This window comes from Pygocentrus nattereri, chromosome 17, assembly GCF_015220715.1.
Source record: "Pygocentrus nattereri isolate fPygNat1 chromosome 17, fPygNat1.pri, whole genome shotgun sequence".
NCBI classification, from domain to species: domain Eukaryota; kingdom Metazoa; phylum Chordata; class Actinopteri; order Characiformes; family Serrasalmidae; genus Pygocentrus; species Pygocentrus nattereri.
In genome coordinates, this window is record NC_051227.1 from 32461919 (window position 1) to 32489592 (window position 27674).

The 27674-nt window shown below is 39.6% G+C and overlaps 1 protein-coding gene across 1 annotated transcript; it reads right to left on the reverse strand.

The window, feature by feature from the left end:
* Positions 1 to 463: 463 nt before the first annotated feature.
* cpda (carboxypeptidase D, a) lies at positions 464 to 26833 on the reverse strand. The gene is made up of 21 exons (XM_017694872.2): positions 26190 to 26833; positions 25812 to 26059; positions 21357 to 21499; positions 21068 to 21237; positions 16691 to 17118; positions 15572 to 15763; positions 15283 to 15450; positions 15088 to 15197; positions 14864 to 14972; positions 14141 to 14283; positions 13775 to 13944; positions 12134 to 12436; positions 10810 to 11005; positions 7825 to 7960; positions 7293 to 7439; positions 7104 to 7202; positions 6288 to 6352; positions 5201 to 5332; positions 4905 to 5090; positions 4690 to 4792; positions 464 to 3288 (listed from the first exon to the last, which is right to left on the reverse strand). Exons 1-21 carry the CDS (start codon positions 26831 to 26833, stop codon positions 3062 to 3064), a joined length of 4119 nt encoding a protein of 1372 aa, XP_017550361.1. The 3' UTR covers positions 464 to 3061.
* Positions 26834 to 27674: the final 841 nt, after the last annotated feature.

Genomic DNA, 27674 nt, shown 5'->3' on the forward strand with positions numbered 1-27674 from the left:
AAGTGGAATGACCTTAAATTTGGCCAATTTAGTGTTTGTCATTGTGAGATTTTTATGACATAAAAGATCATTAAAACTTCTCATTTTTCTGAATATTTGTGGTATATGGAAACTTTGTTATATGGTTTGTGGTTATATGGAAACTTTGGTCATTTAACCTACTGAAACTATCCTACTGCACTGGTAGAAAAACTTGCTTGTCTCAAGAAAACGCTCAAAACAAGGAAAATGATCCGGCAGTGGAATACAAGCATTTCATGTGATAAAATGAATTCAAACAAAAAACGTTAAGAAATAGGTATATTTATATTTATAGGTATATGTATATTTTTACAATCTAAAAGTGAGAAATACTAGGTATATACACGTAAGATTTCTTTGCAGTACAGAACATGAAAACAATCAGGTCACTGAGATACAGATACTGAGTAACTTAAAATCAGACAAAACAAGTCCCCACACGGCTTTTCCCTCACACGTTTATTGAATCTCAGTTATATTGAATCAGCCAGTCTCAGTTGTATTTCAACACCAGATATAAAGAGAGGTTTATTTGCACTTGTTTTGTTTTCCACCATTGACCAAAATTGCACTTATGTCATTTACATACAGTTGGCATCACTTAATTATCTACAATCAACCCCTTTTGTATAAAAAGGACAAAAAAAAAAAATGTACATCAGCACAACCGGTACATACAAAAGCTACACACGTTTGTTCACACACCCACTCATTTGCACTCGAGCATGATTTTCAGCATCAAGCTATCATGTCAGATTTATGTGGCAATGAAAACAGTGAACGAAGAAGTCATATCACAACATTTCTATCATACACATTAATAATGCTTCGCTTTTGGTGCACTATACAAAGAAAAGCTGACAGTAATCGAAGTGGTGATGAAAGAGGATGGTTACCAACACGCTGAAAGCTTGAGGCCACACCATCCAGACAGAGGCTTTAAAAGGCTATTGAATGAACACTTGACGTAGATCAGTGCCACACTCTTCACGATACTACTGTATCCTTCTCTCCTTCCAATAAGAAAGATCCTTGTTTAACTGGCATGCAGACAAAACAAGGGTGATGAAGATACTGAGACACAATGTGTATAAAATACATTAAATTCCAAGACCGAGCACCTGCCTGAATTCATCAGCACACGCAAGCAGCTCTGCTGGTTCCAAACATTACAGATTAATAACTGACTGAGCCTGTGTTCCTATTATTAATTCAATATTCATGGGCTTGTGGGCCATGTGAATCCTATGTATAGGTCATGAACAAAATAAACAACATGGAATATATGTCCTTATACGTGCTAGTGCCAATTACAAGTGTATTTCTGCTTAAAAAACATAAAAACATTTCAAAATTACCATCTCATTATGTGAATTTCAAAGCTGTTGAAGGGAGAAAGTTACCCTGATTAGTTAACAGTATACACGGTTAGTGTATGTATTAATAAGCCAATGCAAAACAGATATCTAATTTCTAGAAACCATTTAAAGTGTGTGAGTTGTATGGCATTTTATCATCATTTTAGAAGACAAAGGCACTAAATGTTGTATCAAAGTCTCTGTCAGATGGAAAAATTAAATCAGTTCAATTAAAATGGAAAAAAAATGTGTTACGGTCACTTAAACTGACCATACTTAATTGTGGACCAGGGTATTTGTGGTTTAATTATTATGTATTGATTTAATCTTTAGTTTACATATAAATAAAAAAAGGCAGATATGAAATAAAAAAAAAATATTCCTGAATAAAAAAATCTGAAATCTGTTCAGAATGAACAAATCAAAGATGTTATTGCTTTTGCTGGCATTTCTGGTGCCCTTTTAATCAATTTACTATGAGAAAAGTTCCCATTTCTTATCTAAATGTCTTCATTCTATGTATGTGTTTGACCACATCAACAACCTACTGTGAACAACTGTGGCTTGAAGATCCTCTGAGGAGAAAACAAACAAACAAACAAAAAAAAACAGGTACACTTAAAACATTTCAAAAGAGTGCATGGCCATATTATAATCTGTATAAGCTGTGAATACAGATGCAACATTTAAGTTCTCAGGCTTAGTATATTAGATATGCACAAGCAAACGGTAGATGAGTGCAATTAAAATATATCAAGAATTAAAGAGGAAAAACAAATAAAACACAACTTTACATTCTTGGCAAGCCAAATTCCATTCAAGCTGATGTGACAGTACAAATCTGTGTGCTCAACAAACTGGCTTTCTGAAGATTCTGAAAACGAGGCAACAAACTGACCACCTCAGAGTGTGTATGGTTAAGAACTGACCACAGAAAGGCTGATCAGGATTTATAAATTATCAGAGATTCTGAACTCAGCTCACATTTCCACATGTCTGATCTCAGTCTCAGTAATGGAATAAAAAAGGATTACATATGATGCATAAGCAGAACTCTTGCGCCAGGATGATTTAAGTACACAACTTCTGGTCTGTTCCTAGTAACTCCATCAGGTACAGCGAGAAACGACATTTAGAAAAAAAAATCACTGGATTCCTGACTATGACCCAAATCAAAGTATGGCAGAGAGAACGACTTTCACCCATCTTCACACATCACTGACAGCCATCAGGCATAAATGGCTCAAACTAATCAAACAAGGCACTGTGTTCAGCAATCCTGTTGAGTTTCTGTTCACTTGGGGAATTCAGTTAGTGCTATACTGACTGGACACCTATTGGAAGAGCTGCTGAGAAATCTCCACGCTAACAAGCGGAAAAGTAGCTTTAACTAAATTCAAATAAATAGTACGTTGGTTTGAGAGCGGATTGTACAGTGGTTAGTTGCATACGTTTAGGTGTGATACAGTTGACCAAATTTCAGTAGGCCAGTAAAGTGCATCCTGTGAAGGATTTCAGGACAGTCCATATGGATGGGCCTTTGAGTTGAGTGCCCCCTGCTGGCCCCTGGGAGGGAGTGGCCAGTGAGCTCTGGACTGCAGGGGAAAGGACAGAACATCTGGGTCCTCTGTCTCACTCCTGTAGGGTGTGTGCAGATAAGATATTAGGGAGGCGCAAAAGTATCAGAGTTTGTTGGCGTACAGAGTGTCCTCGTCGCTTTCACTCTCGTCCTGGAACTCATGGCTCAGAAGAGACTTCTTGGAGCCCATGGAGGTGAGGCGGATTTCATCATCGTAATCGTCCCGGTGCTGCCGCAAGCGGTGGAAACCATCCTTCTGTCTGTTGGACTTAGCTGAGCACACGCACCAGATGATGCAAGCGGTGATGGTCAGGGCTGTCATAGCTGCAGCTAAAGGAGAAAGCACAAAGCAGGGCTTTAGGGCTGGGTACTGTAAGCAACTGTATTACAATGACAAAACGCATCAGATATACAGCAGGCATTTTAGGTCAATGTTTAGCGAAAATTTACTCTAAATACTACAGTAATAATGAAAAGATTTTGTTGGGGAGGACAATAGTGACATTTTTTTTATAGCGGCACTGAACTAAAATTTTTAGGTTAAGTTTTAAAAAGAAGCTAAAAAAGTTCAGAAAGATTACCCACTTAATACACACACACACACACACACACACACACACACACACACACACACACACACACACACACACACACACACACACACGATAAACTAATGATTGAGCACTCTAAGCTCTTGAACATGCTACATGCAGGAGGGAAGGTAGTGAAACTAGACCAGAGCTTTTTTTTTTTCCTTCTCCAAAGCAGCATTTATACAAATAACAATAATAAATAAATCTGACTATTAGAGCATGTTTACCAAATGGGCTCTCAGGCTTGAATGCAGTATCTGTTTCGCTTGTGAATTAAATCGGCGTGTAGAAGTAAATTTATAAATATTAATCAGCGATTGAGATATTTGACATATGGATGTTTTGAGCTCAGCCCTACCAGCACTGGTGTCACACTGCAATTCAGATTTTTTCTGTTTGAGCAGTATTGATAACATTAACTGCAATGGGTGCTTCAGATTGTTTTGAAAGAATCATTTAAAATATAAACAAATTTAAACAGGTTTCCTTTCCAGAAATGTGTCTGGTTTCTGTGGTTTCTGTCTGATTAATAATACTCTATAAGATTAACTTTGGTGTAATTATCAGAGTAAGTTATGTCAGATTTGTAAAACATTCTTTTAGCAAAAAGAATTTTGAGATATAAAAATAGCCACCAAGCAAATAACACATTTTGGAGCCAGAGTAACAGATATATATTTATCATTTATACATTTTGTTAACATTAACAAGCACACTTTGGTACCAAACACTAGTCATTTGTTGCTTTAAAAAGGGATTTACAGATTAAAAACTTTACATGACTAAGAATTTAGTTCATTTAGTTCTTATTTAATTGAGTAATGTTGGCAAACTTTAGCCAAAAGAACAGCGGCTATGACGACAGGTGGACCACTTAGGCATTTAATGAATTCTGTCCTAAATGTCTGTATTTAGACAACACTCATTATGTGAGACATAATAGTCTCATGAAAGACACCAGCAAATTACCTGTTCAAATTCAAGCCTGCAGTTCTGCTAAAACCAAGAAGCAGAAGAAATTCACCACACCCTGAAGACCGTGCTTAAATTTGTACGATTTGTACACGGGATATGTAAATTGCTCGACAAAAGCCAAATTCAAAAATAAATTAGACAAAATCAAATTTAAGGATCTCACCTGCAGTGGCCACCACCAACTCCCTTGGTAAGCCAAAAATGCGGTTGTCCATATCAAACTCAATAATGATAGAACTTGCTGCCTCAAACGACGATACAATCACCTGGAGGGACCAAAAGGAAAGACAATAAATGGCACACAAAAGTAATTTATTATTAATCTTTGCAAAAGCCTTTCAAATATATTTTCTTGCGTGTTCACATGCATTCTCTCACCTCCTGCCGCTGCTGTTGGTATCCCTCCGCTACTGCTTCGATATTGTGTGAGCCTGGAGACAGCAGGGCATGGAAGTATCCACCCTCACTGGTGAACACTTGCACTCCACCATTCAGCACGATCATCGCCCCCACTATGGGTTTCCCACTCTTGTCCTTCACTATACCACGTATGCCTTTATGCACCTGCCAAGGAATAGGAACAATTTTAAATAGCTAGCTCAGATAACATTTTATTAATGATAAAAGGGGTGGATAGAGGAATGGTAGATGGAGAGAAGAAAGGGCTAACTGACCTCCACCAGCATGCTGAGGAGAGACTTCCTGTTCTCAGCCCAGAGGACGGACAACTGGTCAGCTTGGGGGAACAGACAACAGCTGGTATACACAGTAATCTCAGGACAGTGACCAAAGTCCACGCTGAAGTCCTGTAACATAAATAACAATAATGATCATAACAGTGATCAAGCGCCTTGTAGAGGTTTTAGACTCAAATGTAGATGAAGCATCTCAATGCTGTAGTTCACTAAAACAGATATTTTAATAAGCATGTTTTAATTATACTGTCTAATCAATTTGACTTTTTGCTTTAAATGTCACATGATGAATAATATATATTATTATTATGGCCAATACATTACATTTTATATATATATATATATATATATATATATATATATATATATATATATATATATATATATATATATATATATATATATAAATAAATAAATAAACACACACACACACACACACACACACACACACAAATACATACATACACACACACACACACACACACACACACACACACACAATTGCATACACAAGGTTATAGTTGACACATAATTGCATTTAACAACTTCATTGTCTTTTGTTAACTCTATGCAACTTTTAAAATACAAGCAAAAAATTGACCAAATTACCTGATTAATTATCTCTAGCTGCTTAGCTCCCAAATGCCTGAGCTCAAAGAGAACTCAGAGCTCAAATTAACAAACATTACTTATTTCAGCCCTCTTAAGATGTTAGAGCACCAATCAGAAGTTAGAACTTTTGTCTACTTTTCATCCAAATATGTTTTCTTTATTAATATGTATTTGCCTCAACCAAACAGCAAAAAATACACTCAATTTACATTCTGTCTGTTGATGTAAACATTTGATCATGAAATTTAACAACTGAAAACTGCAGTCAGCTTAAATATTTACCATCAGCTCAAGTAACAGAGATCAACCTCTTAACATGTAACATCATAACCTTAATTCTTCTTCTTTTATAATAATAATGATATTAATAATAATAATAATGATCTTAATAATCGTTTGTCAGAGTCACTTATGTCAGATTAAGGTTGCTAGAGACACCAGCTGTTAAATTTACCTTCATACTGCCCATGTGACTGTGCCTTTCTGCTGCCCGCAGCACTCCTTCAGGGATGTTCCCCACTGAAATAAAATGGGTCAGTGAGAAACAGTATTAGATTAAAAGAAAACATTTTGCATCAATTTAAATACAGCTCATTTAATGTAAACTGTAAACATCACTAACATAGAGGTGATTGCCAGGTAAGTTCAGGGACAAAATAATTAGCCAGAAGCATGATTTCCTACCCAATACCTTATTAAGATTCCAACTGCCATGCTGACTGTTAATTCTGTCAGGAAGGATTACACCAGACTCAAGTTCCTATTCATTTTGGCCCACATATTCATTAGCTTTGTGCTTCATGACCAAGCAGAACACAACACTGACCTTCCCACATTCCAGGATGACAACAGTAGGGTGTCTGTATGCGACTGGTCCAACAAACATTATGGAACACTGGGACAGTGCTGACTGACCAACAAAATCAGTCCAATCTCAATTTACGATTTGGAACAGCAGGTGAACTGCTGAATTAGGCACACATGAAGACTGGCTGAAATGTGGCCCTTGATTGTGTTACAGTGAGCTAGAGTGGAGAAGAACATCTGGTGTAATCCTTACTTGACAGGATTGGCACAGTTAGTAAGGGAACACATTCAAGCAGTAGTACCGAAAAGATGCATGCAACTGTTTTTTGTTCAATATGCTTATGCAGCCAATTAAACTGTGAACAAATGCAATAAAATGAGCTTTCATCAAATATGATAAGCATTACATGGGGCTATAGGAAGCAGCAGTTTGGTTACAAGTAGTATGAAGCAATTTACATACTTTGACTGCTGTTTGGACATCCAGTGTCTCCCAAGTGCATTGTGGGATGGTTGTTGGCATACACAGTAGCCAAATACCTCAGGGTACTTTCATTTTCAACTGAAAAGGAAGAGCAAAAAATAAAAAAACATTTCCAAACAAGCAATAACCGTTAAAAGATTCTCAGATCCTAGCAAATATAAAACACACCTGGCTGCACTGGTTTGTCATATGGGTATGTAACCAACAAAGAGCCTCCGTCCAGTGCCACTGAGAGAGTGTAGCCCTTTTCCTGTATCAGATCCATTACAGCACGAGTCTCGGGCTGTGGTTCTGCAGAGCGCTGTGACGCATTACCTATAGAACACCAAAACCATATTAGAAGTGTATTTATGGCATCATTTATATCTGAACAACTAGCAGACATCATGCAGAAGTTCTCTTAAAATACAAAGACTGTAAATGTTAGAATAAAGCCAGCAGTACATTTGAAACAACAGAACAATTAAACGTAAATAAACGTCTCCTGAACACACTGTCATAATTATACTGTGACACCACATAATAATTTGTGGTGTCACATATGACACCGCCTGTGGTGTGTCCATGTGGTGTCACACGGTACCTGCGTCTCTCCCCTGTCTCCACTTTTCACTGTCAAAAGTACATTATCCACAGCAGTCTCTCACAATTAAAATACATCTTTACAATTGAAACATCAGAAATATTCACATATGCTTACCAAAGAAATCTGTGTCGAGGTCTTTTCCGTTTGCATTGGTCATACCCACACTTGAGATGCACTCTTTTTCTTTGGCCTGCTCACGACCATCAGGGTTAATGGAGGGAAGGATGACAATTCTGGTCTCATTGATCAGCTAAAGAGAGGAAAGACACAGTTGTATAAACAGCTGGAAGAAAATGGATTATCTTACAGTGTAACTAGGAATATAGATGGGCACTAATGCACAAGTTTATTATTGAAAGGTGATAGCATTCTAATACTGAAATCTCTATTCAGGTATTCATTATGTTTCACCATGGGAAAATAAAGCAATTATGGCTATTCTGTTAAAACACTGGTTTTATGCTTCGACAGAACTGTAAAGTGTGGCATGTTTACTCCTATTGGTGAGCAAGGATGTACATTACAGTTCACTCTAAACCACAAGAGCCTGAACGTGAGGACACAGTGTTAAGGATGTGCTTGAAGAGGCAGAGATAGCATGGCTAAATAAGGTTCTTTAGCTGAGTGGTTCCCAAAGTTTAAATAGCATTTTATTTTTTTTTTTGTTATCTTTATACAAAAACCTGTTGAGTTAATGCTGTTTCTCAGCCTTTTAGTGGACATATGAGCTTTTAGCTCTGAAGTAGCTGTTAGTATCTCTTTTCATTTTATTTTGCACAATAGTGAATTTTTCTATTTGCTTAAAAGGGGAGGATAGTTAAGTTTTCTGTTTACACATCCAAAAAATATACACACACTAACCGGCCTCTCCCTTAAGTACACATCCTTGTATTTACACTTGTATCTACACTGTCCATTTTATCATGCCACTTACCACGCAGCTGCACTTTGTAGTTTACACTTACAGACTGTAGTGCATCTGTTTTTCTGCATACTTTGTTAGCCCCCCCTTTACCCTGTTCCTCAGTGGTCAGGACCCCCACAGAGCAGGTATTATTTGGGTGGTGGATCATTATCAGCACTGCAGTGACACTTGCGTGGTGTCACCACTGAAGAACAGGATGAAACGGGGCTAAGTAATCTGTAAATGTAGAACTACAAAGTGCACCTATATAGTGCATATATATATATATATATGTGTGTGTGTGTGTGTGTGTGTGTGTGTGTGTGTGTGTGTAAAAATGCAGTGAACCCTTAAACGTCTTTGCTCACTGTTGTACCTTTGATGGTAGATTTACATTGTTTGTATGTTGGTGAACAAAAGTGAGTAGAGCAGCTTTTGACATTGAACAACAGCAGTGTCCAAAATCTGACTCCATGGCCAAATGCAGCCCAACTTTATTCCTGTTTACCAAAAAAAACTACTGCAATAAATTTAATATCAATAGAAATGAAACAAAGCATGGACGCGACCCGGGTCTAACAGCAATATCTGATCAGAGCAAATTCAGCAGTTCATGTATATTTAACCCTTTAAGGTGGACCAAAAATGGTCTGTTTAATCTGCTCTACTCATGGTTCATGAAAGTTGTTGCTCCATTTATTTGACATGCAAAGAACCAAAACCAAAAAGTGTTTGTATAGTCTCACAGATTGAATTTTTGAACAAGTAAACATTTCAATCAGAATGTACTTACTATACTAGCCATGTTTTATTCTTACTCAGTTAAAACAAATCAATAACCTTTGTTATAGGTGCTTACCATTCCAAATGACTGTGGATAAGCAATCATGCATCTTTTAAAGTGATAGGAAACATGGTAGCATAGCGAAAACTCTGTACATGCTGATGCACTTCACCAACAAGCGTGAAAATGCATGTGCTGTTAACTCCTCTGGCAGCAGTTTTATGTGTGTTTAAGGGCTCATTGCTAAATTCTCAGAACGGAGCGATACAGTGGCTGGCTTCACAGGATTTGGAAGAAGCTTGTCTAAGCATTCACCCTCCTTGCGCTGGTGGCATCATGTGACTGGGGGAATCTTAGCTAGTGGGTAGAACTAGATATGACCAAATTGGGGAGAAAAAAACTGGAAAAAAAAAACTTAATAAATAGTTAGGGTTACTGTATTATAGGTGTAGGTTACTCTGGAGATCTTATTTGAGCACAAGCATTCTTCATTTGCAATCACAAAGGCAGCAGCATTAACATGAGGGCACATATGTATGAGGGTCTGTGGTGGTTAAAAAAAAAAAATGCTTATCTGAAGCAGCCTGTTCCTCATCTGATATGAAAACCTACCAATTTACAGTGAGGAAATTAAGTATTTGAACACCCTTTGACTTTGCAAGTTCTCCCACTTAGAAATCATGGAGGGGTCTGACATTTTCATCTTAGGTGCATGTCCACTGTGAGTCCACTGTGAAAAATCCAGAAATCACCATGTATGATTTTTTTTATAATTTGTGTGTTACTGATGCAAATAAGTATTTGAACAACTGTCAATCAGCAAAAATTCTGGCCCTCAAAGACCTGTTAGTCCGCCTCTAAAAAGTCCACCTCCACTCCACTTTTTATTCTAAATTAGAAGCACCTGTTTGAGGTCGTTAGCTGCATAAAGACACCTGTCCACCCCACACAATCAGTAAGACTCCAACTACTAACATGGCTAAGACCAACTAAGAACTTGCAAAGTTGCAGGGTGTTCAAATACTTATTTTCCTCACTGTATCTCAGCTATTTTTCAATGATTAAATATATTACATAATGCCAGTGCTGTCTGACTGTTTGCTCCAGGTACTTGAATATCTAAATTGGAATGCACATCCCTAAACAGAACCCTGTACAATGTTTTTTTTCAAAAGAGTTGTATACTAATGTTTAAAAACCCTCAGTCAAATTACATTTTGTTGATTTTCTAAGTGAAAATAAGCGCATCCTCTACAGGGAAAAAAAGCTTAAATAAACTTAAAAATCAATAAAAAAAAAAAAACCATGCCATTTGACCACCAGTGCCAAAACTTGCATACAATTGCATTTGAAAGCAAGAAGAACTGTGGTTATGTTAAAAACATAACAAACCAAGCTGAGAGAATCTTACCCTGGTAATAGCCGCATTCTTGCCATAGTTGATGCACAGATAGGCAGCAAACTCCAGAAGAAGCTCTGTGCCCACTGGGGCGTTGCCATGGATACCAGCCATGAAGCGGATCTTGGGTTCGGATGGCTCCGGCACTTTTGGGTTGTTGGAGATCTCCAGAGCCCAGATGGTCCTGTACTCCACACTCTGACCAAGTCTAGACAGAACAAACACAGGGTCACTGAGAAGCGTCTATGAAGGAGTGACTCATATCCTGATAGAAACTCCAGAATGTATATCCCTGATTGCACTAGTAAAGTGCTCAGTCCTGTTCCTGGAGCACCCTCTGCCCTGGAGAAACGCCAGCTGCACGGCATGTAGCTTCTTGCACAGCTTTTTTGGGTGTGGTGCAATATGAAAGCCCCAGGTAGAGCAGTCAACTTGGCATTATTCTGGCTTTATAATTTAATGTGAAACAATGCTTATATATTCTATACATTATATACCATTTCTGCATCTATGCTCTCTGACGTTCTATGCTGATGCTCTACAGAGATAGTTTTGTTCAACCAGAACCAGCACAACCAGTGTTGCACAAAAACAGCACACACTTTTAGCACACCCAACTTCAAACACTTCTTTGCAACTAAGCTGCAAAATAACTCTTCTTAATCTACAAACCTATAATAAGAGCAAGACCAAACTTGCCCCTGGGCACATTTCTTATTATTTTTGGTCTTAAATTTTGTGACCTTATCTGTAGGTAGTGTGCACTGTAATTTTGGCTCTTAGCTTGGGTGAGGCTAGCTCCATTACGTAATGCTTACAGCAGTACTATACTTCTTCTGTCTGATGAGCATGAGTTGGCATTGCTGGTGTTCCTTCAAGACAAAGATGATGGCTGGTTTCAGAACTGGCTTGTCAGCACATACTGGATCCACTAACGTTCATATTTGTTTTACAGGGCTCGATAGGTAGTACACGGTATGACCGTTTGTATTCCCATTAACATTTAACGAGACAGTTTGGTGAAATAAATTTAATTCATTTAATAGTTTTGTGAAAATTGCATGCATAAATCATCACACGCTTGACTCAAAGTATTTTGAAATGTTATGTTCTTCTTCTCTAGTGCTAAATTAAAATGCAATTTCCAACATAAATCATATCTTGGTCACTTGACTACCTTTGGGGTGAGGAGAAAATTGTGAAAATGTGATTTTTTTGCTGATCTTTCACAGAGAACAGCCCAAGAGAAATAAACACAGAACTTAAAGTTACAGGTAAACGTACATCCTACTGAACTGTAGGTGTTTTACAGGTAGAAGACAATACACAACAGTACCTGTGGAGTACGGTGATGTTTGGAAAATTGAAGGTGAGACCACGCAGAAATTCAGACAACTCTTCGTAGCGACGGTAGCGGAAACTGCTGGTGGTTGCAGTGTCCTGAATCAGCCGATCCAGACCATCCCCTACTGAGAGCTGCTTGATGAAACTGTGGAACTTCTCTTCGATGGAGTCTGGTAGAGCATTGGGGCCTTTAGCCACCTGATTCTTCACATCACCGTGTATCCGGGTCAGTTTAAAGTCCACCACCACAACGTCATCCTCAGGCACAGTCACATTTATGTCAACAGAAGTGTATCTGGGGGGAGGAAAACAGAGAGCAGTAAAGATCTGATGTTGTTTCAGTCCATGTTTGAGAAAAACAGTCTATTAAATCTTACCTATTAAAATGCATAAGCATATATAGGGCATACTCTAGTACTAATGTTGACAAGAGGGCAGGCATGATTCAGAGATGTTAAAGAGGGTAGGATGTTGGCTAAGCATTTTGCATCGATGGTGTAATGAAAACATTGTTTTTTTGTCTCTTATAGATGCCATTTAAGTGGAAAAGTAAGATTCACTATTTGTGTAATGTGTAATGTGAATGAGTGTCTTCAGTGTATTTGATGTTTTGTCCATTTATACATGAGAGTATGTCACACACAGTCCCGGAAACCCATAGGCAACTGTTCTTAACTTAACAACTTGAAACGGGTGTAATGAGACAGATAAAGGCAGTAGATCCAGGGGTCCATGGACACAGGGAATTATAGTAAACTGAGACGCTGGTGCTGTCGTCCCACTGCTCGCACGCGGTCACTCAAGTTTGTGGACGGTGGAGCGGAGGGATGCCAAACTGTTTCAGAGTGCTGCCGTGTCTGTGTGTCCTTCTGGTTTTCTCCTTTTAGCTAAGCTGTCATAGTCAGATCTGCCGGAGTCGTTAGCCACACTCTGTAAATGTTTACATTCCCTGTTTATGTACAAACGGATAGAATAAAACTAATTCCATCTCCCTGCATTCTTTATAATATTATCACCCACATGGCTGAAGGATGACCGACTGCCGAGCCCTCCTGCTACCCACTTCAGACCAGCTGCCCACGCCCCAGCTGCCACCACCTGCCTTAGACTAGCTGCCCACCCTACATTGATATTCTCATGGACTCCTAGCTATTCTTAATACCAATATTACTGCTATTAATATTAGTAGTATAATCACTTGTAGGTAGTTTGACCAGAGGAGGATGGGTCCCCCCTGGTGAGCCTGGTTCCTACCAAGGTTTCTTCCTCAGTCCTGGCCACTGTTGCCCCTGGCTTGCCCCCGGGGGGGTTTGTACATTTTTACACTCCTGTTAAAGTTTTGTCTTTTCTGAAATTCTGTAAAGGTGCTTTGCAACAAAATCCGTTGTAAAAAGCGCTATACAAATAAATTTGATTTGATTTAATGACTCAGGCATGACGTTTGAATGATGTCAAACTAGTGACTATCTTCAACTACTTGCTGGCTACATTAGCCTCATAGCTCCAGTGCGAAATGAAAGATGAAAATTTTAGTCATAAAACAGACAGCTGACTGATGGTTCTTGGAGGTAATGGGGAAAATTGTGTAAATTTGATTGGGCAAACCATCTTTTTAAATATTAACATGTTTTACCCTTGTGCAGAAGCAGTGAGGAGGTAAGTTCCGGGAACGAGTAGGCGCCAGTAGTCTCCAGCTTTGTTTGAGGTGATAGTGTGGTCAATCCCCTCTACTGTGATGGTGGCATTAGGAATGCCAGTACCATCCCTCTGGTCAGTCACCAACCCCTTCACTCCTCTGTGGACCTGTGGATGAGGAATGTAAATGCAAGAAATAAGAGTCCAGGACATATTTGGGAATAATGATAAAAGTGTGTGTATGGGTGTTTGAGAGAGAGAGAGCCAGAGAGAGACAGAGAGAGAGAGCCAGAGAGAGAGAGAGAGAGAGAGACAGAGAGAGAGAAAGACAGAGAGAGAGAGAGACAGAGAGACAGACAGACACCTGGTGGATGAACTGTAGTAATGATCTGCGGTTTTGCTCCCAGTACTGTGGCAAATCTTTTGCCAGAGGATATTTCACACAGCCCAATTCAATGGTCACCTCAAAGCAATTAGTGTTCAAATAGTTCCAATCCTGCATACCACCTGGAGGAGACATGCAGAAAACTCACTCAGCAATGTTACAGTCAAGTGTAAACTCACATATTTTAGCAGTGAACAAAAAAAAAAAAAAACATTTTCTGACCTTGGTGTAGTCAATATATTTGCTTTTGAGCCCAGAACTCACAAAACAAGAGTTGTATAAACAGAGTTTTAAACAACTTTGCATAAACAGGATTTGAATACACTGACATTTATTTCATTTTGATGCGGCAGACAGTCAGAAACAGTGTTCTGCTGCCCCCAGAGACACACATTAAATTGCAAAACTCCGAAAAAAAAAATGAATTTCATGCTTCTAGATCAAAGCGAACAATCATTTATTTTTCTTGAGCCTATTTCCCATACTAAATGATCCATGAATCATCATAACGCTTGCATTCAAATGACTCCACTACACAGATGGTGGGGCATGTGTTCTTGGATTAACTCTGGTGAGCAAAGCATCATAACATTTACTAAACTTTCTTCTAATCTTCAATATTTTTCTGCCTGACTGGCATTCTTACATCACCATTTCCTGCGAGGTGAATAAGCAGTAAAACCTCTGTAATCCACCACTTACCAGGCACATTGTACCACTGGGCTCCATTGGTAATACCATTCTCAAAGTACTCAACTGGGTAGTTATTAATGTCATCACATGGATGGCCTTTATGCATGAGTGTGTTTTCCTGAAACACATTAAACAGACTGTTTTGCTAGGGGCAAATGAATAATGGACAAAGGGATTAATGACTCAATGTACTGGGAAATAGGGAGCCGGTAATAAGAAAAGGTCACACTCACCTTAGAATAAGCAGCGGCGACCATTTGAAAAACAACATCATCCGGAGACTTGCTGTATCTACTGATGCCTTCTGGGTCATCATCAAAAGGGTAATTTACTACCAAAGAGCCTAAAAACACAATTATAAACACACTGAAATATAAATGTTTACACAGTGATTCTATCCCTCATCCAGATCTAAAGTCAAATATTACCTCCATGCAGGTTAGCAGACAGTACAAATGGGTAGCTTTTTAGCCAGCTCATCACAGCTATAGTCTCTGGCTGCCTGGGATCAGTGATGGTTTTGAACTGATCAGGAAAGTTGCGGTTTAGGTCATAGTTGTTGCTGTTGTTACGACCCTGATAGCCGCTTATATCTCCTGTGGAAAAGAACATGCATTTTCATGTATGCTGGATTACTGAGACAGAAAAGGCTAATTTTCACATTTTGGATGAATTTTTTTCATTTTACAGTGCATGTGGGTTTTAATTCATCCTTACCCTCTTGGGCAACCTCATATCCATCTGGGTTCATGGAGGGCATGATGTGAATGCGGGTGGTGTTGACGAGCTGTGTGACCTCAGGGTCGGTGCCATAGTTACGGCAGAGATACTCAATCAGATTAAGTAGTAGCTCCCGTCCCACCACTTCATTACCATGCATGTTACCAATGTACTTAAACTCCGGTTCACCTAAAGGGATTCACAGACTCATGTCAATATGCAATGCAGTGCTCATTCTGACACTCAAAACAAAATGTTACAATTATGCTGAAACGCAAACTAGATTTTTGTAAGAAGACTGCCTTACATTGCCCCTTACATCCATCCCATTATACCATTATGGTGGTATTATTCCGAATATTTTTTAAAATATACTTACATAGCAGCAGAAGATACACACAAACAATAATAAGCCCAAAACACTAAGCATTTCTGTTAATTTCATGGTTGAAAATAGCTTGAGACTTTTATTTTCACTAAAAAACAGCACATATCTATTATATAGAATCTAGGGATGCACCAAAGTGAAAATGTTTAGTCAAAAATGGTTTTTAAAAAAATTGGTTGTTGGTCCAAAAAGAAAAATGATAAACAAGGATTAAATTGACCCAAGACCAAGAGACAAAATCAAATATTTTACAAATATTTTTAATTGTAATAAAAATTAAAAACACTGTTCCTTTTGCTGTGCTGGTCAGCAAACATGCATTTAAACAGTTAGAGCAGCAGCAGATCAACAGCCATCATGTCGGCTGTGTGGAACTATTCCTTGGTTTCTATGAGGGACATGACAAGCGATTGTTAATACTGAGTATCGAGAGCAGATGCGACAAAACAAAAGCAAGTCCCTGCTACCAAGACGACACCATCAGTTTCTAGAAAAAAAAAAAGAATGACAAACAACAGATCCAAAATGCGATGTGTCCTGAATTTCAGTATCACCCAGGATTTTCACTGCAGTGCATCACTAATAGAATCGATTATTACTGATTTGCGCATATTCCAAAATCATTACAGTTAAACTACCACCGGATACACCACGATGCTTCAATGCATTCCTTTCTAAATATGTTTATTTTTACCTCTGACTCTAACAAGTCAACCAAGAAGCAGTACCTTGCTCGTGTTCACCAGGGTTGTCAGAGATTTCCATGACCCAGAGCACACGGTTCTCCACAGACTTGCCGATTGGGTAGAGGCGGGTAATTGAGGGGTATTTGGCACTGAACCTCTGCAGAAACAGCTCCATGTCACTGTAATGGTGGTGGCGGAACTCCTGAGGCTGCAGGGGCTGTGGCTCTGGTAGTCCTACATTGGTGTTTGAGCCGTCATCTGCTGGCCCTGCAGTGTCAATGGATGTGCTGGCACCGGAACCACTATTGTTGCTGCTATCGCTGCTTATGGGGCTGGCAGTGCTGGAGGGCATTAGCGAGGGAGCAGTTGTGTGGCTGATGCTCTCATCATCAAGTAGTGTTAAAGTGAAGTTCAGTTCTGTAGCTTTGCCTTCAGATACTTGCACATTGACCACCGTCCTGGGCATGTACCTACAACACACAAGGATAGCAAACACTATCACCTACTCAGTCAGATACCTGGTTGCTATCAGAGAAGTATCCCAAATACTTTTTTGCAAACTCATTTCAAATAAAAATGAGGAAAAAAAAAAATTGAAATAAAAAAAGTGGAGAAATTTTGTTAAAAGAGTTAAACTTGTAACCCTAACAGGAGATACTTTGCTATGATTTGAATTGAACAGTAATTAATATAAGGGTATTGTTTGGCAGAAGAGCTATCCTATACATTTTTACGTTTTTATCATTGAGCACAGAACATTGAAAGCACAGATATGAGCCTGTCAGTACAGACTGCAAATTGAATTTAAATATTTTTTATATAAATCCATATCTACAGTATGTAATTAATCATGCAAAATCATGTCAAATGCACAATTACAGTAGTCTAATACAACAGTGAATGTGAAGGTCTGGTGGAAAAGACACGTGGGTGCATTTCAGGTTAGGGTGCAAAAGCTTTATTGAATCTCAGCACGAAGAGTGAAGAAAACAAACAAACATTTTTTTCGGTGCAAAAGAACAAACTCAATATCTACAAATATATACAATGTAATAAATATAGTCCACTACTTCAATCAAAATTATAGTTGTTTTTGGGCTCCAACCACATTTGACCAAACTCAAACATCAGACTAACTGACTCTGCTCCCTTTAGGGCCTTTACAGAGCTAAACAGCAAGGAGTGTGACTATAAAATCCAAATCCAAATATTTTTAATTGTAATAAAAATGAAAAACACTGTTCCTTTTTGCTGTGTTCGTCGGCTGTGTGGAACCATTTCTTGGTTTCTATGAGGGACACGACAAGCGATTGTTAATGCTGAGTATCGAGAGCAGATGCGACAAAACAAAAGCAAGTCCCTGCTACCAAGACGAGGGGGGGGGGGGGGAAATCACAAACAACAGATCCAGATCCAAAATGCGATGTGTCCTGAATTTCAGTATCACCCAGGATTTTCACTGCAGTGCATCACTAATAGAATCAATTATTACTGATTTGCTCATATTCCAAAATCATTACAGTTAACTACCACCTGATACACCACGATGCTTCAATGCATTACTTTTTAAATATGTTTATTTTTACCTCTGACTCTAACAAGTCAAACAAGTCAAACAAGAAGCAGTACCTTAGGTCCTTTACAGAGCTAAACAGGAAGGTATGTGACTATAAAAACTCAGACAATGGCTCCTCACTGAATGAAGATGTGGCTACCTTTCTCTGGAATCTATTCACAGGTAAGTACTTTTTCCTTTATTATTTAATTTAGTTACTCAATTAAACATATTTTGTTGACTTCCCCATCAATGTTCAGAAATAAGCTAAAGCAAGCATTAATCTTAACATTAGCTCTTAGCATTTTGAAATAAAACACCTCACATTCATCATTTTGTTTCCTGCAGGTTTGCTCGGTTGATAGTTCAAAGTAAACTTAAGCACTATCAATTAATAATACGTATATACATACTGTGGCAGAGGGCAGGTCAGCCACCATGAAAACTAGCTTTCTAAACACGAAACCCAGTTACTGAAGCCTGATTACACGTCACAGTCTTGAAGAAAGAGCTGGGAGAAAAATCTGTTTTACACGATTTTCCACCTCCTCCATTAAAAGTGGAATAATAACTAATCAGAAAACATAGAAATATCATAGATCATAGACCATAAATCATAGAAATATTTTATGAAAGTTTATCCCCAAAGCTTCTCTCAACCTGCGGAAACTGCTTCCAGGTCATGCCTTCATTAAGGTCATGCAGACTTGTCAGTGTGATTTAGAACACAATGTGAACTTTAAACACAGTGAAGTTCATGCTGTGTTGCTAAATGCAGCTGGCAGCCACTTCACACCTAATACTCACTAATCTTTGTGTGAATTGTATTATTAATAACAGTAATTGCACAACCCCATTTCCAAAAAGGGGCAGTCATGGGCTGGAGGTTAGGGATCTGGCCCTGTGACCGGAAAGTTGCCTGTTCGATCCCCAGGGCCGACAGTCCATGACTGAGGTGTCCTTGAGCAAGACACCTAACCCCCAACTGCTCCCCGGGCACCGTGGATAGGGCTGCCCACCACTCCGGGCAAGTGTGCTCACTGCCCCTAGTGTGTGTGTTCACTAGTGTGTATGTGGTGTTTCACTTCACGGATGGGTTAAATGCGGAGGTCGAATTTCCCCGGTTGTGGGATCAAAAAAGTATCACTTAACCTTAAAGTGTAAATAAAAACAGCAATGATGCACAAATAATTCAAATTCTATATTTAATTAAAAATAGTATGCAAACAAAATGCATCAAATATCCAAACAGAAATTTTGTTGTTTTTTTGAAAAATATATGCCCATTTTGAATTTGATGCCAGCAACATGCTTCAAAAAATTTGGGACAGAGTCATATTAACCACTGTTTTGCATCATCCCTTCTTTTAATAGTAGTCTGTAAGTAGTTGGAACACTGCATCTATACTTTTCAAAAAGAATTTAAATTTTTGATTCGCTGGACCACAGGACACTTTTCCAGTTTCTTAAATGAGCGGCAGCATTTCTGGATCCTGTTTATAAATGTAAGGTAGTTCTTTGTACGGTAGTTTTACCCTGCATTTCTGGATGTAGCGACTGTTCACAGACAGTGGTTTTCAGAAGTGTTCCTGAGCTCATGGAATAATTTCCACCACAAAATCATGTCTGTTTTTAATGCAGTGCTGCCTGAGATTTCGAAGGTCAAGGCTAGCAAATGTTGGTTTTCAGCCTTGTACCTTGCATACAGAGATTTCTCCAGATTCTCTGAATCTTTTAATGATATTACGGAATGTAGATGATGAAATCCCCAAATTATTTGCTATTTTACATTGAGAAAAATTATTCTTGCACTATTTGCATTTACATTTACGGCATTTGGCTGATGCTCTTATCCAGAGCGACTTACAATTTGATCGTTTTACACAGGGAGGCCAAGGTAGTGTTAGGAGTCTTGCCCAAGGACTCTTATTGGCATAGTATAGGGTGTTTGCCCAGGTGGGGATTGAACCCCAGTCTACAGCGTAGAAGGCAGAGGTGTTAACCACTACACTAACCAACCACTTGCCTGTGCAGTCTTTCACAGAATGGTGAACCCCTCCTCAGCTTTACTACTGAAAGACTTGGCCTCTCTGGGATGCTCTTTTTATACCCAATCATGCTACTGACATGTTGCCAGTTAACCTAATGAGTTGTGAGATGTTCCACCAGGTGTTTTCAGCATTAAACAGCTTTACCAGTCTTTTGTTGGCCCATCTTAACTTTTTTAGAATGTGTAGCTGGTGTCAAGTTCAAAATGCTCACATACTTTTCAAAAACCAATCAAATTTCTCAGCTTCAATATTTGATATGTTGTCTTTATATTATTGTCAATTAAATATGGGGTTTAAATGATTTGCAGATCATTGCATTCTATTTTTATTTACATTTTGCACAGTGTGCCACAACAGGGTTGTATCATTTCCCAAGATGTAAGTTTATAAATACATACAACAGAAACTGGTAACATAATCTAGAGTCCATATATCCACATAATGCAGGTGAATGTGAAAGCTCATTCTATGGAGGGCTCAAAACTCAACAGTTGTCTGAAAAGTTGGCCACTGCATGTAGCTTAACAGTGAAGTTATAATTTTTTTCTTTTCATGTTTTATTCTGAGTCATGGTGTCCTGTACCACATTGACAAGTAGTTCAAACAGAGTGAGAGATATTTAGAGCATGTACCATTGGAAGAAATTTGGGTGTAACTAAAGCAGCAAAAATTGGACCAAACATGTCTCGGTTGAACAACTACATCTGGGGTTTAAAATGATTTTTCACTAAATCATTCCCTTAATCTTCAAGCTTTAAGAAGTTTACTAGGAGGCTGATGAATCTTGATAGGTCAAGGCATGGAACTACTTACCCAGACGCTGCAGCTGTGATGTTGTAGGTGCCTGGGAGCAGGAGCCGGTAATAATCACCAAAATGTGCAGTGCTCACATTGTGATTAATGCCTGCCACCATGATCTTTGTGTCAGACAGGGGCATCCCACTCCCAGCTTCTTTCACAAAACCTTGCACGCCAATGTGAATCTGAAACATGAGGAAACACCGCCATATTATTACCTTTAAGACTCTAATTGGCGACAATATTGTATTATGCATCTACAGTCAGACACTCTAACAAGAACTAGCTATCAGTATATTTGCACCTTCTCCATGTAAGCCAGTAGAGACTCGCGGTTGTTGTCCCACTCTGTTTGTAACTGTGCTGCGGGGGGATACTTGCAGCAGCTCAGCTCCATGGTGATTTCTAAGCAGTACCCAATCAGGTAATTGTAGTCCTGCATCCCGCCTGCGTAGAAAGGAAAAACTATGTATCATAGGTGTGATGTGAGCAAGTGCAACAAAGCCATCTATCATCCAACAGCCATAGAGAAAAAAAAAACAGCAACAAAGGCATTTTAAAGTCCTGTCTGTGAGGCCGTGGTTGACTGTGCTTGTCTTTGAGAATGAAAGTGACACAAAACTGTTAATGCTAAAGACTGACCCTGTTGAGAAATGTGCCTTGGTACAAAAGACTGGCATGGCATGTATCTGCAAAGGCAGACAGTAATCATATTGGTAAGTGAGAGAAAGAACAGTGAGTGTTTGGAGTGGCACACTGCCACATTCTGCTCTGTGACTAGTCCTCTCGGATGCCTCAGTTGAGTTGCCATGGCTCTGAATGCTGGAACCCCAAACACAGACACACACACACACACACACACAGGACACCAAACCCCTTCCAAACAAAGAAAGATCATGTTTCTCTTCCTTTTGAGCAGCCCGTACAACTGTAAGTTACAAGCAGCAAAAAAAAATCCCAGCAGAACTCAAATCTACCTGAGGAACTCCATCAACTACAGCCAATAAAATAAACTAAAGATTCAACAATCACAAATTTATTTTGGGTATTTCCAATTTCTTTACAACAAAATTGGCTGATGGTGAACCGTTTTTGCGATCAATTTTTACTATTACTTTTTCTGAAAGTAACATTGATTGCTCTTTATCTGAGGCTTGTGCTTTGCATGCTAAAGACCTTGATGTGAATAATGTAATATGTTGCTTTCTAGACAAGAAAAATGAAATTAAAATATTTCAGTATCACATACAATAAATAAAAAAATGGAACAGATGTTTAGATTTATATATTTATTGAGCAATAATGTTAGATAGCTACCATGTCGGTGCATCCCTATTCTAACTTCGATTAGCCAAAATAAAAACAAACTGGCTGCGGCATGCACCCATCCCCTGGGCTGCGAGAGCTGCCTGGAAGGTGGGGCCCGAACCCCAAGCGAGGCCGAAACCTTAGCCCACCCTTCTGGGCGCCAGTTCCTGTTCTGAACACAAAGCTCAAATAAACAAACATTCACCACTGCCATCTAAAATGTCATAGCACTAAGTCACAAGGTAGAATTTTAACTGTCTTCAAATCAAATCAGATCAAATTTATTTGTATAGCGCTTTTTACAACGGATGTTGTCACAAAGCAACTTCACAGAATTCCAGAAAAGACAAAGTTTTAACAAGAATGTAAAAACCCCCCTGTGGGCAAGCCAGGGGCAACAGTGGCGAGGAAAAACTCCCTCAGAGTTGAGGAAGGTCTTGCAAGACTCATGTTATTACAAATAATTATAGTCAGCCTAAATAATTGCAGTCAGCTCCGATAACCGTAATTAGGCAGTTACTTAGTAATTGTGACCGGCTTACTCTAATACATGCACCCACAAACCTCAAAAGAAATCAGTGCTCAGATATGGCCCTGATTACTACACAATAACTGTACTGTACTGCAGTCAATGTTGTTCTCAACAGGGTTCATATCCAGAGATGTGTGTATGCATCCTTCTATTCAGCGCAGTTTGCATTTGACCATACTGAGCTGAATCTAGCAAACAATGAACTCATAGTTTGCTAAAGCAGTCACGCCTGTACCTACATCCCAATGTTTTCATATAACGCTCATCTGACCTTGCAAACTGAGTCCACTCCCTGGAAAACCTACTTTGAGTAGGAAGTTAAAAACCTGATACTGGACAGTTGAACGCACAGGTACCACTAACAAATAAAACACACCTCCGCAATGCCTGTGGATTAATCTGTAACAAAATGGCATAAAAATAAACAGACCAGATCAGACCAGATCCTAGTGTCCTACATTACACATCCTGTTCTAGACAAATTCTTGCATATTCAAAGTAAGAAGCAATACCGGTCACAACACAAAAGCCTTTTTTTCCCTCAGCCATAAAGTTTATTCACAACAAGTAGTTTGAACCTACAACTTTTCTTGCATCCTGTTTAAGGGGTGTACCACTTCATTAAACCCCTTATATAATTCACACAAATGATAAAACATTAATTAAATATATACTAGTAATTATATTGAATATTAACTAGCAATTATGAGCAGTTCCTCTCTGCAGGCCATAAAGCAGTTAAATGTAGGCTATACAATCTTAAGGGTCACCGAACAGATGCTCAGCATGCCGGACATTTTATTATTTTGTTGCAATGAAAAACGCCAATGCGAATTTATTAATAGAACTAATGGATCAACAACCCACACAAAAGGTCAAAGCACGCTGAACAGGACCTCGTTAGTGGCATGTCAAAAGAAATTCAGTTGGTTAAGGAAAAATGTATGACTCAACGATCCCTCAAACAGATAAAAAAACGCAAAGTCAACATGCTTAGCGCAAAACAAACATCTCAAGTCTGCTGATATTTGCACAAAATCATTTCACAGGAAAAGATGACATCTTTAACGCCAGCAGCCGCAAAAACTGTGCTTTGCTTTCAAAGTGTATTGGGATGTGGCTTCACTCTAAATCAAATGCATTTTCACAAGCTCAAATTCAGCTCAGATTCCTGCGGCACATCGAGCTGTCACTACCATGTTCATGCTGTTTTGACTCGTGAAGACACACAAGAAACAGTGCTGGCACAACAGGCATAGCAGCTGAAATCATTAACACAAGCAAGATACTAATGCCGATACAAACATGTGTAAGATCCACCCGTAGATCATCACGTATGCTTCCAAAACAACATATTTCGTAGTGGGTTCTCACTGTCGTTTCCTGCCAAGATGAGCAAGCAATGTGCTTGGGGTTTAGCCATGTCTGTAAAAGCATGAAAATTAGCATTTTTGTGCCTCCACAATAAGACCTGACGTTTTTTCAAAGAACACATCTGTGTGTGTGAAAGGCAGTGGCCTTGCACCACTCATTGAGATGCAGAGGAAGTGACGCTAACACTGGCAGTTAATCTATAAGAGCTGAATCATTAATAATAACATATTACCTATCCGTTATAGCATTTTATTCCCAGCACTTATCCAGCAATACTCCTGATAGACCGATACAGTAATTATTGGTTCTGATTAGCATGGATTTGTTTTTGTGATGTTGCAGGCAAGCAAGTAGAAGGTAATCATACCATATCAAAACCATAACATTAGCCCCATTACCCTGAATGAAAACAGTGTCTCCTCAATAGGCCATAATAATCCAGCAGTTTAGCAATGAGCCATCCCAAACCAAAGACTGACCAAAGCACAGCTTAAGCCAAAATGTGAGCTCCTTTCCTCCAAATCACAAGCACACAGTCTTTAAATGTAATCTGCACTAATCCTAAAACCTAACACCCCAGGATTAGCTCCACAGCAGCTTGTGGTGACACAACTGGAACCATTTCCACATCCCAACAGAATCCCAAACAATGATTCTCTGGGCACTATAGGTGTACACAAAGTTCTAGAAACATTTAGCAGATTAGAAAAAAATGGACAGTTCATTCTCTCCTCCATCGGTTCATATTTCAAGCGTAGGACCTGACTTGCATACCTCTGCACACAATGAAGATCAGGTTCCTGTTGGCTGATGGTGCTGGCTAAGCCCTGCTGATGAAGGTAAGGAGGGGGCGGTAAGGATTTGGGCTGATGTTACAATGGGTCGTAAAAAAGAGGAATCGGAGAACAGCAGGGTTCCACAAGAGAGGCAAACTCAAAGACTGGGTTTTGGATTACCACCTACTCTTTTGTTCCTCCCACAGGCGCAGTTTCATACTACAGCAGTTTCATACTACAGCAATATGCCAATAGGGAAAAATAGAGAAAAAAATAGTCAAGAGCAACGGCCATAATTTGACAAATGGAAAAATTCAGGAATATTTGCTATTTTTGCATCCTGTACTAAAAAGAGACACAAACGTGATGTCCAGTGGCTACTGATGAAGCCCACCTATTCTAAAAACAACTGCTTGCCTCCTCATGTCTGTAAAGGTTTCCAGGGGTAAAAGCAAAATCTTACCTTTTTACAAAGTCTCACTGCTTTCACTTCTGGGTTTAGAGTAAGCTTACTTATTATTTCTATGATTAGAATCATATTAATGTGTAAAAACAACGCATCACGAAGGGAACAAAGGGCCTTAGTTTTTGCTAAAGTGAAAAAAGGCTAACAAAAACTCACAGCGTGAAGGTTGAATGGATTGAATAATTAGACTAATTTCAACCGTGACTGACCAAACCGAGCAGCTAGTCACCCAGCTTAGCTTTCTGGGGTTTTGTGTGCATTTTGGCAAGAGGGATGGGAAGCACGATGGGTGCTGACCATTACCTGCCACATCATACCACTCCGCTCCGTTTGTGATGCCGTCCTTGAACTTCTCTCCCGAATCCATCGCGCAGTTGGGCTCCCCTGTTCTCATGACGGGGTTGTTCTCTGCATAAACCCGAGCCAAGTACCTGAAGAGAGCATCATCAGGTGACTGGCTGTATAAACCAGCTTGCTTATGGGAGGGAGAGTCATCAAAGGGATAACTGGCCACCACAGTGCCACCATGCAAGTTCCCAGACAGGACGAACCTGGAGAGAGAAAAGAGCACAACATAAATAAAAATACACTTCCCACAGCATTCATGAAGAAATCAGATGAATCAGGTCTTCTCGCTTTTTGGTCCACCAGGAGGCCGCTAGACCAGAGGGCTTCACTTACTTGTTCTCGGCGATCCACTGCATAACAGCTGTCCGTTCAGGAGCGTCTTCTGTACTTGCGTCGATTTTCTTGAACTGGTCTGGGAAGCTCCTGTTGAGGTCAACGTTTTTGGCGTTAACCCTGCCCCGATCGTCGCCTTTGCACTCCCCCTCCACAGACCTCTCGAAGCCGTCCGGGTTCATACTCGGCATGATGTAAATGTCCGTGCTGTTGACCAGCTCGGTCACCCGCTGGTCTTCTCCGTACCTGGCTAGCAGATGCTCTATGAGATAAACCAGAACCTGTCGAGAAACCGTCTCGTCTCCGTGCATGTTGCCCACGTATTTGAACTTCGGCTTGCCAGGAACATCAGCTCTAGGCTCTCTGGTGATCCGCATCACCCACAGCTCCCGATCCTCCACCGACTTCCCAATGCTCCTCAGATCAGCGATGTGTTGGTATTTCTGGGCGAGAGACTTTAGACGACGGCTCAGTTCCACATAGTCGTAGTATCTGTTATAGGTCTCCACTTCTTCCTCCTTGCCCTCGCTGACATGAACCGCACGGACACAGGGAGTCAAAACAACAACAAGAACACAAAGGACGGGCAAGGAAAGGGCCGGCGTCGGTGCTAAACGCACCTTTTCTCCTCTCTGTTGCCGCATGTCGCCGAATACTTCTTTCTGTACTCGTTAAAACCCCTAAAACATGACTGAACTGCAGGTCCCAGCGCCTCCACCTCAACGACTCGCGGACCTCTAACCGACGGAACTTCCTGCACTGCCTCGAAAGGGGCGGGGCTTGTGAACGGAGCGAAGACGGTGAGCTTTCAGGTCATATTTTAAAAAATAAAAGTCCGCTCTCAGACACCAGACTATCCATCGGTGTGCTCCGTATCTTTTCAAATGGGGAAACATAAACAGAGTCGTTCAGATTGGTTTGATGTGAAACGGTTCATTGTGGAGAAACTCACTGACTCGGATTAATTTAAAGTGCTACAGGATGCAGTTCTCGTAACGTTACTAGGCGATATAAAAATATAGAGAGTCTTAAAAATATTTTTCTGACAAAATCGTATCTCAAAACCAACGTTAAAAAGTATCAGACAGCATATTCCAAAGGATTTCATGTAAAATCTTTCTGGGAAAGTTTAGATCTCTTTAGACGTCTGGTTCCCATTACCACCGCTGTAAACAACAGTTTCTCAAGAACAAAGCATTTCACAATAAACTACTCTGAATGACTTTGCTTACATCTTGACCATTTAGTTATAGAGAAACGTTGAAATATCGATAGAATTCCCCTGTAACTCAAAGTGATTCCCAGAACAGAAATAATGAAGACATGTTTTCCAGCAGGTTTGTCACAGTAGATACGTTTCTCACAGGCTGGGGGTCAAAGAAACGTTGGTTTTCAGTCTTCCACGTCACTGGATCGTTTATTGGCAGAGTTGATCCCTCTCTAAAGGTGTCTGGTTCCCAAAGTCCCAGAAGAGAGTAGAGCATA

Excerpts from the sequence above, each read along its gene's own strand:
- cpda (XM_017694872.2), bottom strand. The coding sequence starts at position 26,833 with ATGCGGCAACAGAGAGGAGAAAAGGTGCGTTTAGCACCGACGCCGGCC. Across the intron at positions 17,119-21,067 it reads ATCACAGCTGCAGCGTCTGG|GTACATGCCCAGGACGGTGG; the intron begins GTAAGTAGTTCC and ends TGTGTGTTGTAG. Across the intron at positions 5,333-6,287 it reads GTCACATGGGCAGTATGAAG|GACTTCAGCGTGGACTTTGG; the intron begins GTAAATTTAACA and ends TTTATGTTACAG.